This window comes from Silurus aristotelis, assembly GCF_946808225.1.
Source record: "Silurus aristotelis genome assembly, chromosome: 2".
NCBI lineage: Eukaryota > Metazoa > Chordata > Actinopteri > Siluriformes > Siluridae > Silurus > Silurus aristotelis.
Genome location: NC_139575.1, coordinates 23144624 through 23160156, shown reverse-complemented (window position 1 = coordinate 23160156; position 15533 = coordinate 23144624). Strand labels below are relative to the sequence as shown.

The 15533-nt window shown below is 36.8% G+C and overlaps 1 protein-coding gene across 1 annotated transcript; it reads left to right on the top strand.

Annotated features, from left to right (window-relative positions):
* Window positions 1–2751: 2751 nt before the first annotated feature.
* On the top strand, window positions 2752–12044 carry igsf8 (immunoglobulin superfamily, member 8). Its single transcript, XM_083561264.1, has 6 exons — window positions 2752–3096; window positions 5336–5716; window positions 5819–6271; window positions 8113–8523; window positions 9054–9479; window positions 9938–12044. The coding sequence occupies exons 1-6, from the start codon at window positions 3033–3035 to the stop codon at window positions 10069–10071; spliced, it is 1869 nt and encodes a 622-aa protein (XP_083417390.1). The 5' UTR covers window positions 2752–3032; the 3' UTR covers window positions 10072–12044.
* The last annotated feature ends 3489 nt before the right edge of the window (window positions 12045–15533 follow it).

Here is a 15533-nt window from a genome sequence, read left to right as displayed (position 1 = left end):
TATTCCCAGGGTAAATAAAATGGCCTGCATCTTATAGTCATGAACTTCAATATGGATGAGCTAGTTGAGTGGAAGCACTAGAGAGAGCTAGAGAAGTTCTTGGTTTGCCAATTTACACCACCAATTCATAACGGTTCAGTTCTGACACACCCTATAGAGGCTTGGTAAATTCAAAGACTCCAAGACCTCAATGAAGTTTCACATAAGCTTACATCCTAAAACACCCAGATACCTAAAAATATAGATAAGGTTGCTTTAAAAAACGATTTTGGGTCAGTGATATTGCAAAATTTTAGAAAGAAACCTAAGCTTTACTGAGTCTTTTCCAAAAGGTTGTCCTCAGCTGAATGTTACTACACCAGTAACTGAGACTCCTGGCAGTTAAACAACTCGTGGAAGAGTGGTTCCACTGTTTTCAGGGGGTCCAATATCTGTTCATTATATACACTAATCATAAGATTATTATTACATCTAGGCAGCCAAGAGACTTAACTTATGACAGGCAAGGTAGACTTTGCTCTTTTCTAGGTTCGAATAAGATATACACAAGACATATAGTTTTTAATGCTGACTCTCTTTACCTGAACAGTCCCAATCAATCTGAAATGCTCAGGTAATGTGGGCATAAAACACTTTTTGTTTTACAGAAGTAGGGGGAAAAAACAATGTTTATGTTATTTCTTTTAAATAGTTCTACAGCAAAGGTTTAGAAATGTTTGATTGGGGCCTAAAAATAAATACTGCTGATAAATAACTAAATACTGGTGTTCCAAAATAAAGTTATTTTATTAGGGTCACAGTGTGTTTCCTTTCACATTTAGAAACATTTTATACAGTCTTTTTAACAACTGGAATGTCACAAAGCTGCTCTACAGAAATACAGAAATTGATTTAATTGTATATCCCTGATGAGTAAGTTCCATAGCAAAAACTCCCTGAAAAGATTAAGAAACCTCTGTGACTCAGAAAAAAAACCCATCCTTTTCTAGGTGCCAAGATATATGGCAATTATGAGTCATTACTTTCTCATAACCTTATATAAAGTCAGTGTGTTCAAAAGATCTTCAATATGGAAATCTGGATCTTTTATTTCATCAAAGTTTTTATTAGCGTGACAATCACACAATCACAAAGCATGCAGACAAACTCCACAAAGACAATAGCCTGTCAAACCAAGATCCCTGGAGTTATAGGGAATCAATGCTCCATGTTTTGCACCGTGATGCATTATGAATAAATTTATGACCACATAAATGACAGCAGAACATAAAGAGGAAAAAATATTATCTTACACTCAATTAAGATGGGAACATGCCAGCAAACACTAAACCCTCTATGTGCTTGCAATAAACTTATGGGCACACACAGCAACAGGGAGGCCACCCCTCTGATGATGACACACAAATCAAATGATTCCAATGAATCAAATATATGTTCCAGGTGGTAGCATTGCAAGACATATCCAGTGTTCTTGTTTTAATCCTAAAATTGGGTTAAATGGAGAGAATATTTTTGATGTGGCACCTATGTTTTCATGAGTTTCTGTTGAGTAGTCTGGTTTCATCCAACCTCCCAAAAACATGTAATTGTGTGGATTAGCTAAGATTAATTGCCCTAGGTGTGAAAGACCACATGAATGCAAAAAGTGTGCTTTGAAAGACAGGTCTTACATGCAGTACCCCTGGTATAGGCTCAAAGAGACCTGGACTCACCAAGATACTGAAAGTAATGTGCATTGCCTGATTTTAGATTAGATTCAACTTTATTGTCATTGTGCAAGGTACATGTACATGTTGTTTTTCCAAAATTATAAAGATTAAACATAAATAATTGCCTTATACGGGACTAATAAGAGTCATACATTTTATTGTAATAATTAGTTCAACATTTTAATGATACTCTATGAACATAAACATAACATAAAGCAACAATATAAAAAACTTCTGAAAATAGCATATTTGAAATATTTTAATAGTTAACAATATAAACTTAAGGAAAGTGGTACAAAGAGACATACAATAATAGGACAAAGGTATATTTATACAGTTAACAAGCAGCTCAAGAACTATTGGGATGGATTTGGACTGTAAATATCAACGGTCCGCTTCAATAGCTTAGGACCACAGATTGATTGATCATTGAACAGCACACCTTAAATAATAAACAATAAACAATAAACATACATTCCAACTTTATAATTGTTTTATCTCAGCAAAATACAAATATAACTGAACTGAACTAGATATGTGAAGATAGATAGATAGATAGATAGATAGATAGATAGATAGATAGATAGATAGATAGATAGATAGATAGATAGATAGATAGATAGATAGATAGATTATTATAGATTATTATAGATTATTGATTTGATCACTTTGTTCATCACAGAGGGAATACATTACGTCATGTATTGTGCATGTGTAAATTATTAGTAGAGTTTATATACTAATATAACATCTAATACTTTTATATTATATTTATATTATTATTATATTTAGTAGGTTTACTGTGGTGTTATAACACATTTACGACCTCTGGATACTAAGTGAGACTGTGTGCAGGGTGAATGAATGTGAAAGTGTGTGGTGAACCCGCTTAAAAGTGCTAGACGAAAAGCTACGCCATCGCCTCTCATTTCTATGGCCAACTGCACCGCTTGCGTCATCACACCTGGTTCCCATTGGCTGAAAGGAGTGTCGGTCATATGCTGACCAATGGCTGTGCAGCTACAGGATTCAGATTTTAATTGTCCCCGCCCACCGAGAGAGAAGACAGGGGCTGGAACAATATTGTCACGTTGGAGTCGCGCGTCTTTGTAATGTTATAGATTAGACTTTTATTCACTAGATAATAACATAGACGTTGTGACATGATATATTATATTTAATTGATATTATATGAGTTGGTTTAGCGGACTAGCGCGTCCGTGTAGTGTATGTGGGTGTGTTTTAATCCGAGCGTCTAACCCCAGGTTTATCTAGACTAATCAGGACGCTATGTGTGTCACTGTGAAAACCAGTTGGGTGTGAATGGGAATACTGGGAAGCGAGATGGCACCATGCTGGATGATAGTGCTGATTGCTCTGTTCTGGGGTGAGTCTGATCGGATCGGTTTTCTAACACTTTTATATACTCCTTTATTCTGAATGTACAGTAACTCACAGTATGTACATGCGCTGAGTATCTGACACTGACACCTGATCTCATTCATTTATTTGACTGGTTCGTGTTATTTTGTATCTTAATTACGAAACAGGCAAAGAAATAATCTTTCTCATACAGTCCTGCAACGTTTAGCCTTACCATGAAAGCCAGACTTTTATATTCATCCAGACCCAAACCCAGCAGTTGAGTGTTCAGTCACAGTGTAGTGGGTTTTTACATTCTGGCTGTGCTGGTTGTGTGAGTTATAATCAGATATACAGCAGACACGTAGGAGAAGGTCGGACATTTACATGGTTTGTGTGTCACACACTCCTAGTGGTCACACTTTTCATTCTGTCATGATCCGCTTTAACAGACTGACTGAACCTGTACTCCGGCTGATCTGCTCCACTTTTGAGGATAAACAGGGATGTTTGTCTGAGTACAGGTGGGGTGGAGGGGAAAATCGTGTATCATGTCATCACAAGTACATCAGACACATGACACATACAGGACCTCGTGTTTCGTTTTTCAGGTTTTGTGTGTGTGTGAGTGTGTATGTGTGTGTGTGTGTGTGTGTGGTGTGTATACCTCCTATGTAATTAGTAAAAGGTTGACAGTGAGGTGTGCACAGTGCAAACTGCTTATCCATATAAGGCGAAGCTTCTAATGACAGTATGTACACAGAGCTCTGTGTGTGTGTGTGTGTGTGTGTGTGTGTGTGTGTGTGTGTGTGTGTTTACAAGTAGGCAAATCATGCAAATCAAAAGTCATTAAAGTAAGTTCAAAAACGTTCAGATCATATTCAGACATTTGAATAAACCATTTAACGAAGTACAGATTGGCGAAACGTATATTTTTGAAATTGTTCTAAATCATTGGATAAAGTACTATTTAAAATGTAATTCAGTTTTATTTGAATATGTTTTAACAAATTGATTATGAATATAATGTAAGACATATAAAATAAGTCTCTACAAGTTAACAACTAATGAGCAAGCGAGTGGCAAGAAAAAACTCCCTGAGATGGTATGAGGAAGTAAAACTTGAGAGAAACCAGACTCAAAAGGGAATCCATCCTCATCCCGGTGACACTAAATTCATTACAGTTTTATCATTTTTAATGTTATGAACTGTTCACTGATGGACACTTGAGAGCAAAACTTAAAAAGGTTTAGAAATCTAGAAATTGAAGGATGTCTGCTATAATTGAAGAATTGGTTATAAGAGTCAAGTGGTGAGATTAATGTATTAAAGTGTACAGTTGTATTATTGGTACTAATAAAAGACTGACACACATATAAAATACTGTTCATCTCCAAGTCTGACATAACTGATTACCAGTGAACCCTTAGGATGAGAACAGCACCAGTTACTACATGCATAAAGCTCTTTTGTTGAGATGCACAGCTCATGCTTGCTTTGTGGGTTGGGCTGCCAAGTGGGGTGCTGAGCAACGGGTGAGAGTAAGTAAACAAGCTTAGAGTCTTCATAGTCGAGGAGTTTGCGAAGTCGAGAACTAAGCCCCATTTTGGGTATAGTCAGATGTAGTCATGCATATCATTATGTCCAATGCACCTTGTACATCCATGGGACCTGTAGGAAAATATGTAAATGCTTAAGCTTAATACAAATGTAAGATCTCAGGAAAACTTTTAAGAAATATCAAGCCACAGCATTGCTGTATTCCAACCAAAGTAGAACAGTATTAAATAAAAAGAACATCAAAATGAAACAACATGGTTTCTCTGTCTTTGAGCTGGGAAGATCATACAATCATCAGCATTATTGAAAAACAATGTTTTATGACTGACAAAAGCACCTTTAAAAAAAAAATCTAATGTATAAGTGATCGTATGTTTTTAAATTAGTTGGTGTGTTGACTAGGCCCAAGTCTCACACAGTAAGTGATTCTGTTCTAGGGTTTTGTCAGATTGATTGTAAAATCTTTGATACATCCATATGTTTTATTTTTATTATTGAAGCGAATATGCAAATAATGCAGTAATTATATATATATATATATATATATATATATATATATATATATATATATATATATATATATATATATATATATATATATATATATGTGTGTGTGTGTGTGTGTGTGTGTATATGTATATTTCTCTTTACGTATCTTACCCACTCATTCACTTTCTGTTTCCCTTTTATTTCAATCTGACAGAGTTTCAGAGTGTTGTGTGCCGTGAGGTGACTCTTCCACCAGGTCCATTGTATCGTGTAGCTGGATTCTCCCTGTCTCTGCCCTGTAATGTTTCAGGGTATCAGGGTTCACGAATCCAGGACTTTGAGTGGTTCTTGCACCGTGAGGATGCAGAAGGAAGACAGATTGGGGTGGTGTCCACTAGAGATAGAGGCTTTCCTTATGCCCCTTTCCAGGGGCGTGTAAATTCAGGTGAAGTTCGGGTGGAGAGGGACTCTGGTGACAAAGCCAGACTGGTGATTCAAAGGCTTCTGCCAGAAGATCAGGGACGTTATGAATGTTATACCCCAAGCACTGATATGCAATACCAAGGCAGCTACAGTGCATCTGTGGATGTCAAAGGTATCTAACATGGATTCTAAATGGAACATATTTATACTGGCGTTTATATTGGTTAAATTTTTTTGTTATGTTGTTGTAATATCTTGTATTTATCGTTCACAGTGATTACAGACACGCTGCTGATAACCCACACTCGGATTCTAAACGGTCAGCCTGTGATAGAAGGGACAGAGCTTCAGCTGACATGTGCCGCTGCTGTTCACTCAACACAGCACACACATTTGTCTGTCACATTCGGAATGCGAGGCAGCACAGACTCCGGGTCTCTGGGTCACAACCTAAAGGAAATCATCTCTATCGACCGTGAGTTACGTGTAACCCCTGGCCGGGGAGGATCTTATGAAAAGAGGTACAAGAATGGTGAGATTTTTATGGAAAAGAGGAGTGGAGATGATGAGAAGGACCTTTACATTATGAAAATAAGCGCGCTGGCATTGGAGGATTCCGGATCGTATTTCTGTGAGGCAGCACAGTGGGTCTTGGACCCATCAGGCCAATGGGAACGCATCGCCCAGAGAACCATGGAACTGGGAAACCTCTCCGTGCAACCACTTGGTAAGAAGTTGCAACATCTAACTTCTTATTTTTATATTCCATGAGAAATCTTTTTTTTTATCATAGTACTCCCTAAAAAAAACCCAAGCAGTTTGGTCTAAATAACACTGCTACTGTATATTAAAGCTGACACATTACACATTATGCCAAAACGCTAATGATACCATGATGCATAGTTTGTACTTTGTCCAGTTTAAATATGATCCCGCTTTGAGTGTTCGATGTGTTTACCGTTATATTGATATTTGGTTTCCTAATGTTTTATTGTGCTTTATTTATGTGAGAGACAGTGACAACACTAATATATATTCAACATGGCTTAGAAGAAGGGCTGCAGCTATCAAGTTTTTTAGTAATCGTAATAGTAAATACTAATTAATCGAGTAAACAGATAAGAAGTACTTTTTCTTTATTAAAGAGCGATACTAAATATACAACAGAAAATAAGACGGGTCGCTTAAAATGAACAAGTAATTTGTTTCCTTTTTAGAAAAATTTACATTTTTATTGCTGAAATTGCATACAAGATTATTTGTGAAAACTAAACCCATTTAGTGCATTTGATTGGCGTATTACATCAAAATGCAAATTAAAATATGTATAATATATATAAAAATATGTAAATATAAATATATATATATGTGTGTGTGTGTGTATATATATATATATATTATTTATTTATTAATTTTTTTTGAATGACTTTAAATGACTTTTTTATATTTTAGTTTGAAATGATACAAAACTTTCGAAACTTTCTGTCATTTTCTTTGGCCTGAATCTTCTGTTTTGGTTGGAAGCCCGTTTCCGGCTACCATTTTTCTTGGAAAAGTCGGACTTGCAAGAAAAAAAAACGTCTATCAACGTAGCAGAAACAGGCTTTTATACATACTTTATTTCTCGTAACTCTGGGTTTATTACTCACAATTCTGACTTTTTTTTTTCGAAATTGTGACTTTATTTCTCGTAAACATCCAACATTTCTGTTACATCCACCAGTAACCATGTTGTGGGTTGAAGCTGTTGGTGTATGAACAAGGCTCCTCTACTTCATCTTGTTCGGTCTCCTCCAGAGCTGATTGTTAGACAGAGTTCTCTACAGGGATTGGAGGCTGAGTTTGATACCATGCGATTCTTTTGATTGTTGCCTATTTCATTTTCAATGTGTAAAGCTTTCTGGCACTGCAGGGGGGAGACGTCGCCCTATTGGCTAAAAAAAAGTAATACTTGCGAGAAGTAAAGTCGCAATTGTGAGAGAAAAAAAAAAATCAGAATTAGGCGAACTTTGTTTTTACGTTGCGAAAACGGGCTTCCATAGTGTTTACCTGTCCAGAGCGGTCCAGAGTTTAGCTGGTGGTGTATCAGTAGTAATGGTCCGTGGGGAAACAAAATGCTCCGTGTGTAGTTAAATGGACTAAACCAAGCATTGAAACATTTTTGTATTCGTATCACTCTAGTTACACAGAGGAATCGTTTCAGCCTTACTTAGAACCCTGATTTTTAAAATGGGATCTGTGAAAGCATAATAGCCAAGGGGTCTGCGATTATTATTATTATTATTATTATTATTATTATTATTATTTATGCATATACAAAAAAAAATGTAATGATAGTACAGATAATGGGTTTAAACTGTCAGTCCTTTAGGTTAAAAAAAAAAAGGTAGTAGATAGAACTTTATAATGTTGGTGTGAGGTATTATTAAGACTAAACCATTCGTGTGGTGGGATTGTTATAAAATCATTGCATCCCTGGAAAGCTTCTTATTTGAAATATCACTTATTTAATCATTATAAATAATTTGTTCTGTACAATACCTGTTTAACACTTGTTATTTGCTGAAGCGGACAGTCTGTCTGTGAGCACCATCCCAGCGGGTGAGGTGACACTTCAACCTGGGTCTCCTCTCAGCCTGACGTGTCAGGTGTCAGGTGTGGGTTCATGGAATCGCTCAGCTCTGCTGGTGCAGTGGTTGCGGCGTGGGCCAGTAGGAGGAGTGGAAGTAGAGGTGGCCCGCATGAGCCCCAACGGAATCGTGAGCTGGGGGGATGATATCAGTAGTGGAGGAGGGGGCAGCATGGAGAAAGGTGCAGAAGGGAGATTTTCTCTGCGACGCTTCTCCACCCACCCGGGTGATGCTGGACAATATCGCTGCGCTGTGAGTGTGTATGCTGGCAAGCTGAGTCCGGCACCGTCCAGCCCTGCTACACTTACTCAGAGGTCAGAGGGTGTAATGGTCAGCCTTAAGACGAAAGGTGAGTGTCTGCGAGACATTTGTACTGGCAGTATAGGGTAATATGAAACCGTTATGGTTTTATTCTTATGTAGATAATGTTAACTTATGTAGATAACAATAACTATTGTTCCTTTTTTCCATGGTACAAAAAAAAAAAATTTAATTTAGGGAAGCTAAATAGCAAACAAACCTTGTGAATATACGAGAAAACAAAAAAAAGTATTTCTATGTTTGGCAATGTAGAAAATGGTTTGTGTTTAAGTGTTTGTGTAAAGTTCTTTGTATTTGCATTTTTGTTAATCTTACATAAATCACCAGCATGTGAGTTTGGTGATGCCCACAAAACTCCATTAAAAAGGTCAAAGTCATTATGTGGTAAGAGCAAAAGGCTACTAATGCAATGCTTTTAACCATGAGCATTAAAAAATATTACCAATGAGTCACAGCAGAGTAACAGCACGGGAAATTTAATCCGTTAAATAGAGTGGTCACAGAGGTTGTTATGTCATTCCTGTGTTTAAAATGCTGATTTTCCTTGTGTTGGCACAGAGGTGAGTGTCCTAGCAGTCATCGAGCTACCACATCGGCCACTCCTGAAACGCGGAAGCATTGTCACTTTGCTCTGTAATGTCTCCGTGGTGACCACAGGCCCCGCGCAGGTGGAAGTGCAGTGGTGGCAGAAGAAGCGGGTGGTAGATGGGCAAGTAAATTTGGCCCCGGGAGCTGACAAAGGCAGTATACTCGCAACACTGACCTACGATGGAATGTCTAGTATATATAGTAATGGAAGTGAAATAAGCGTTGACCGTATTTCTACTGGAAGCTACAGACTCCGCATCTTTTCAGCACACGAGGATGATCAAGGGGATTACCACTGCAAGGCAGAAGTATGGACCCAGGACCCTCATGGAGGCTGGTACAATACAGGTGCCAGGGCAGAGTCAACAATGGTGCATGTATATTTATATGCAAGAGGTAAGTTTAGGGAAATAAAAATATAGAACTTATGAACAGTGTGATATTGTGGCTTTGTTGGTACTTCTCCTTCCCCTTTTCATAGCCTTCAGTGTTAACAGCTTATGTTTATGTTTTTATATTTGTATTTATTAGTTCGGTAGTTTCCAAGCCTTTGTGGGGGGGAAAAAAAAAATTAAAAAAATCCAGAAAGGACATTGTTTATACAACATATTTGTGGTCTTATTACTGTGAAGCCTTTATTAAAGGAAGAAAGAAAGACAGAAAAGGATCCTTGTTAAAGAAAGATAAATTTTAGCCACTTGCTTTCATTAATTTTGACACAACAGTAATGACTCAGTTTTAGTGACTGCTATGCTATTGTTTACACGAGTTTGCCAGTAAGAGCCAGCATGAACTGTTGAACTACTATATACGGATCTGTTGTTTGCATTTATTTTCTCTCTCTTTTTGTCCAGTTGCTGACCTTCTCCTTATACCACTGGTGGTTGGTGTCTCCTCTGCCCTGTTTGTGGGAGTGGTCATCATTGCCATGGTAACATGCTGCTTCATGAAGCGACTTGCCAGTCAGCGCTCCAAGAGCAGGAAGTAGTATACTGACTGCTTCCCCTGCAGCGATTACTGCCAGATCATTAAAACAAATTGTACAGGAATATACATATATCTAAGAGTATACTTTATGGAGGAATGAAGTATACCGACGTCTGTTGCCATGTTTATTAGAGACTGATTGTTGGGTTGAATTATAACCTCACACATTCAGAGTGTGCCAACAAGTTCATTCTTTTTTTTCTAAGCCACAATTAGCCTGATACTGTTGGATATAAACCTGAAGTTGTCAAATTAGCATCAATCCGCATCTAAAACTTTTTTTATATATATATATATATAAATGTTATGTGATATTTTTAACAAAACCTGTTTTTGGTACAAGAAACTATATAGAATGTTCCTATATAGCATGCCATAAAAGTTTCACCATTGATTTTATGGTATTAATGAAACAGTAGAATGAAGCAGAATGTTGCACTGATCTCTGTAGAGTTAACGACAGGCCATTCCACGCAGAGCCCACACACACACAATTTGTGCATTCTGTACTGTAATTAAGCAAAGGCTTGGTGAGAGGATTAGGTTTCACTGTATTGAATAAGCTAAACACTGTGTGTAGCATCCCAGCAATTTAGAAATCAACATGGAGCCACTGAATGAATAGAGCCATGCCACTATAGTAGTAATAGTTTGTCAGATACTGCATTAAATGAACAGGGATTCTATACACTGTAAAATAAATTCAACTTCTAGAAAGATTCGTGACCAATTTGTAAAAAAAAAAAAAAAAAAAAAAAAAAGAAAGAAAGAAAGAAAGAAAAAAAAAAAGGGAAAATGCTGATGAATATGATCTGTATATTCTGCTGCTGAAAGGCTGATTGGTGCTTTATGTATACTGTAATAAAGCAGTACTTATAAGAGCACTTAAGCTGCCAGTAGACACATTTTAAAATAGACATACTCGGAAATGCTGTCAAAAACTGAATATCCAGGTCAAATAAAAATAAAAACTTGTAAATGCCAACTTCCCAGCCAAATTGGCAGGACCAATGAGGGTCAAGGACCAAACCCGATCCTTAATTTAAATGTTGTTATTGTTTTCAAAAGCTTTATTTTTATTTGACTTTTTTTTCTGTTTTATTGAGTTTTTTGTGTCTTTGCATTGCACTGCAGGTGCTATTGGTAATGTGAAATGGATTTATTTTGTATTTTTTCAATACATGTATTTTTTGTTTTGTACGTTTGTGTGAATACTTCATTTCGGTTTACTGTAGCCAACTGTGTAATTGTTTGTGCAATTTTGAACTCATTTAGCTATAGTATATTAAATGAAATAGTAAGAATAAGAAAAGAGGATAATGGTCTTGAGTATGGAGGAACAAATAAGAGAAAGTACATTTGTCTGCAGCAGTTTGGCCCTTTTTAGGATAATCGAAGTGCTTTGCAATGTTCAGCTCCGAAAGCAAATTTATCCTTGTGACCATTTCAGCAAGAATATCTCAACACATGCCTTTTAATATGCATGTTTACAATTGCAGAGACACGCTTATCTCCTTATTAACATTGTCATGCACTTTCTGGATTAATAAAGATTACAGCCTAATGGCAATTTTTTCTTAATTCTTATTCTTTCCCTTTGCTGGATAGTTTTGTCCAGCATAGTTTTGCATGGACAGGCAAAAACTTTCAAAAATTTGCAAATGCAATCTAATGCAAATATCAGGCCTCAGAATTAATGTACCCAAAATAAAACAGGCACAAGTGAATTTTCTGTTTACCGTCTTCTTTTGTGTATGTTTTATGTGAACTAGAATGAAGATTAGATTGCCTATTTTGGTTTTATAAAGCTCATTTTTGTGATTTTGTAATTGTAATAATTAGATGTCCATAAACCACTTTCATTCGGCAAGAGTTGACAGTGAACAGCGAATATTTTCATTGTCAGTATCTGCTTGTACTGTGTAATTGTGGTTCAGGGACATGAATAATTAATCAAATTGAGATTTTGAAAGACTTATGGATCGACAAATCAATTATTAAAAACGAACACATTGATTGAAATCATTTAATCCATTGTATTTATAAATAACTGAGCCATCGCTTAGCTTCAGCCCACTGCCTTCAAAGTTTTTGAAGGTTTTGTGTTCTTTCTGTGTAATTACAATTCAATAATGCACTATTATACTTATATATATATATATATATATATATATATATATATATATATATATATATATATATATATATATATATATATATATATATATATATATATATATGCAATCTCTTCTTTCAGCCTAGGCATTTTGGGTTTTTTAATGCCTTAAATACATTGGATTTGCACTGTGGCATAAGTAGAGGCAGTTCTAGGGTCTGAGGGGGTCTTCTGGCCTTTCTTGTCCTCTTTAAATGTTACCCAGATGCCAATATAAAGAATCGGAAATTTGCCCAAAAAAAAAAATTAGCATGTTGGCTTTGATTATATTCCAAACTAATCATATAGGTTTATATTATTATTATTATTATTTTTGTTAAAATATATTCCATATAGTCATATAACTTTAAATCTATGGTCCAATTATATTATAACTGACAAAGTGTAATATTCTGCATGCATTATGTCATGCTAGCTTCCCAATTAATTATATAGTCTATGTAGGCCACAATAAAACACCTCTGGTGAAGTTGTGGATATACTCTGTGTATACTCATACAATACAATTGATATATTTCAAGCAAAATGAGAAATTATAACTGCAAAGATAGATCATTAACATTTGCATGCATCAAACATCCACCAAGTCAAGTCAAGTCAAGTCAAGTCAAGTTTATTTGTATAGCGCTTTTCACAACAGGCATTGTCTCAAAGCAGCTTTACAGAAATCAACAGTTGAGCAAGCCATGGCGACTGTGGCAAGGAAAAACTCCCTTAGATGTAATGAGGAAGAAACCTTGAGAGGAACCAGACTCAAAAGGGGAACCCATCCTCATTTGGGTGACATCAAGAGTTTGATCATAAATCTTTCAACAATACAGAACACTGGAGAGTAAGAACTAACATGAGCACTGGAGTATAAGATTATAAGTAAATGTTCTTTCAACAGTCTTTGGTATAAAAGTAGGAGCTACTGTGCTCAACATTTGTGATCATCACAGATCCAGCATCAGCTTCTCCATGCCAGAGCCTTTAAACACTTCAAGTCCAATGTCAAACTCCACACATGCAGTGAGATCCAATTGGCACTGGTACGTCTCTAGATGGTTCAGGATGTTTGCAAGTTTGGCATCTACTTCTTTAAAGTCCATAATCTTCATGAGGTGGGACGTGACTGGAGCTGGCCAAACCTCAGGAAGCCTCGCGATGGGGAGAAAAAGAGAAGCAGTGGAGAGGAGTTAGCGTAGCTGCTGTTCATGATATTAACAGCACAAGTTGATAATGTGCATGTGATCAGATGTTCTGGAGCACAAGGTTGTGATGTGATGTGTGTTATGTGTAGGCTTTGCTAAAAATATATGTTTTTAATCTGCACTTTAACTGGGTGAGTGTGTCTGAGCCCCGAACACTGTCAGGAAGACTATTCCAGAGTTTAGGAGCTAAATGTGAAAACGCTCTACCACCTTTAGTGGACTTTGCTATTCTAGGAACTACTAGAAGCCCAGAGTTTTGAGATCTCAGGGAGCGTGCGGGATTGTAGCATGTTAGAAGACTGGAGAGATACATGGGAGCCAATTCATTTAGTGCTTTATAAGTGAGTAGCAGTAGTTCGTAGTCTATTCGAAACTTAACCGGAAGCCAATGTAGGGACGATAAGATCGGGGTTATGTGGTCATATTTTCTTAACCTTGTGAGAATTCTGGCTGCTGCATTCTGAACTAACTGAAGCTTGTTTATTAATGATGCAGGACATCCACCTAGTAACGCATTACAGTAGTCTATTCTAGAGGTCATAAACGCATGGACGAGCTTCTCTGCATCGGATATAGACAACATATTTCTTAGCTTAGAAATATTTCTAAGGTGAAAGAAGGCTGTTTTTGTAACTTGGTTGATATGATATTTGAAAGATAGGTTGCTGTCTAAAATAACTCCCAGGTCTTTTACTGTTGAACTAGTGGTTACAGAGCATCTGTCTAAATGCAGGTTGAGATGCTGGTGCTTCTGTATACTAGTTTTTGAGCCGATGAGCAAAATCTCCGTCTAATCAGAATTTAAAAGTAGAAAGTTATGGGTCATCCAATCTCTTATTTCCTTAACACACTCAGTTATCCGGGTTAATTGAGCTATATTGCCTGGTTTAGATGAAATATATAGCTGAGTATCATCAGCATAACAATGGAAGCTAATTCCATGCCTTCTAATAATATTTCCTAAGGGAAGCATGTATATTGTGAAGAGCAGGGGTCCTAGAACTGAACCTTGTGGCACGCCATAGTTCACCAGCATTAGCCTGGATAGCTCTCCATTTATATCTACGAAATAGTAACGATCAGACAGGTAGGATTTAAACCAGCTTAATGCCTGTCCCTGAATGCCAATGTAATTCTGTAAGCGATCTAGGAGAAGATCATGATCAATAGTGTCGAACGCAGCACTAAGATCTAGTAAAACTAACAGCGAGATGAAGCCTTGGTCTGAAGCTAAAAACAGGTCATTAGTGATTTTAACTAGGGCAGTTTCTGTACTATGATGGGGCCTAAAACCTGACTGAAACTCCTCAAAGATATTGTTCTCTTGCAAGTGGGAACATAACTGGGCAGCGACAATCTTTTCTAAAATCTTAGACATAAATGGCAGATTTGAAATTGGTCTATAATTCGAAAGCGTGTTTGGATCCAGATTAGGTTTTTTAATGAGGGGCTTAGTAACTGCTAGCTTGAGGGATTTAGGGACGTGACCTAACGATAGTGAGGAGTTAATAATATTCAGAAGAGACTCACCAGCTGTATATAACACTTCCTTTAGTAGATTTGTTGGAATGGGATCTAACTGACATGTTGTTGATTTAGCTTTGATAATAACATCATACAGCTTTTCCTGTCCTATACATGTAAAATAGTGGAGTTGTGGAGTTGAAGGTAACACGGTCTCAGGAGATGGTCTCAGAGGTTGAACTGCTACAATTGTTTTTCTAATGTTATCTATTTTTTTAGTGAAGAAATTCATAAAGTCCTCACTACTAAACTGTGATGGAACACAATTTTCAGATCCCTGATTTTTCTTTTTCTTTTACATTATTACAGCTGCATGTGCATCGCGTACCTGGCAAAGGGATGGCACCAGGATGCACTATGCGAAGAAAGTGATTAACTATATATAGCGATGCTCTGGCAAATGTGTTACTTGAAATCATTGGGTCCAGATTCAAGTGGATATTGCTTTGCCACATACAACCTTCCTAATCATTGTTGAAGATCAAGTATACCTCTTCATGGCAACTATTCCATAATGGCAGTGGCTCAATTAAGCAAGATTATGAGCTGTGCCACAATAAAATAGTTCAC

What these genes read in the sequence shown, in the direction of transcription:
- igsf8 (XM_083561264.1), top strand. Translation starts at nt 3,033, where the DNA reads ATGGGAATACTGGGAAGCGAGATGGCACCATGCTGGATGATAGTGCTG. An exon ending in TGCATCTGTGGATGTCAAAG is followed by an intron (nt 5,717 to 5,818) that starts GTATCTAACATG and finishes TATCGTTCACAG; the next exon opens with TGATTACAGACACGCTGCTG. An exon ending in CCTCTCCGTGCAACCACTTG is followed by an intron (nt 6,272 to 8,112) that starts GTAAGAAGTTGC and finishes TATTTGCTGAAG; the next exon opens with CGGACAGTCTGTCTGTGAGC.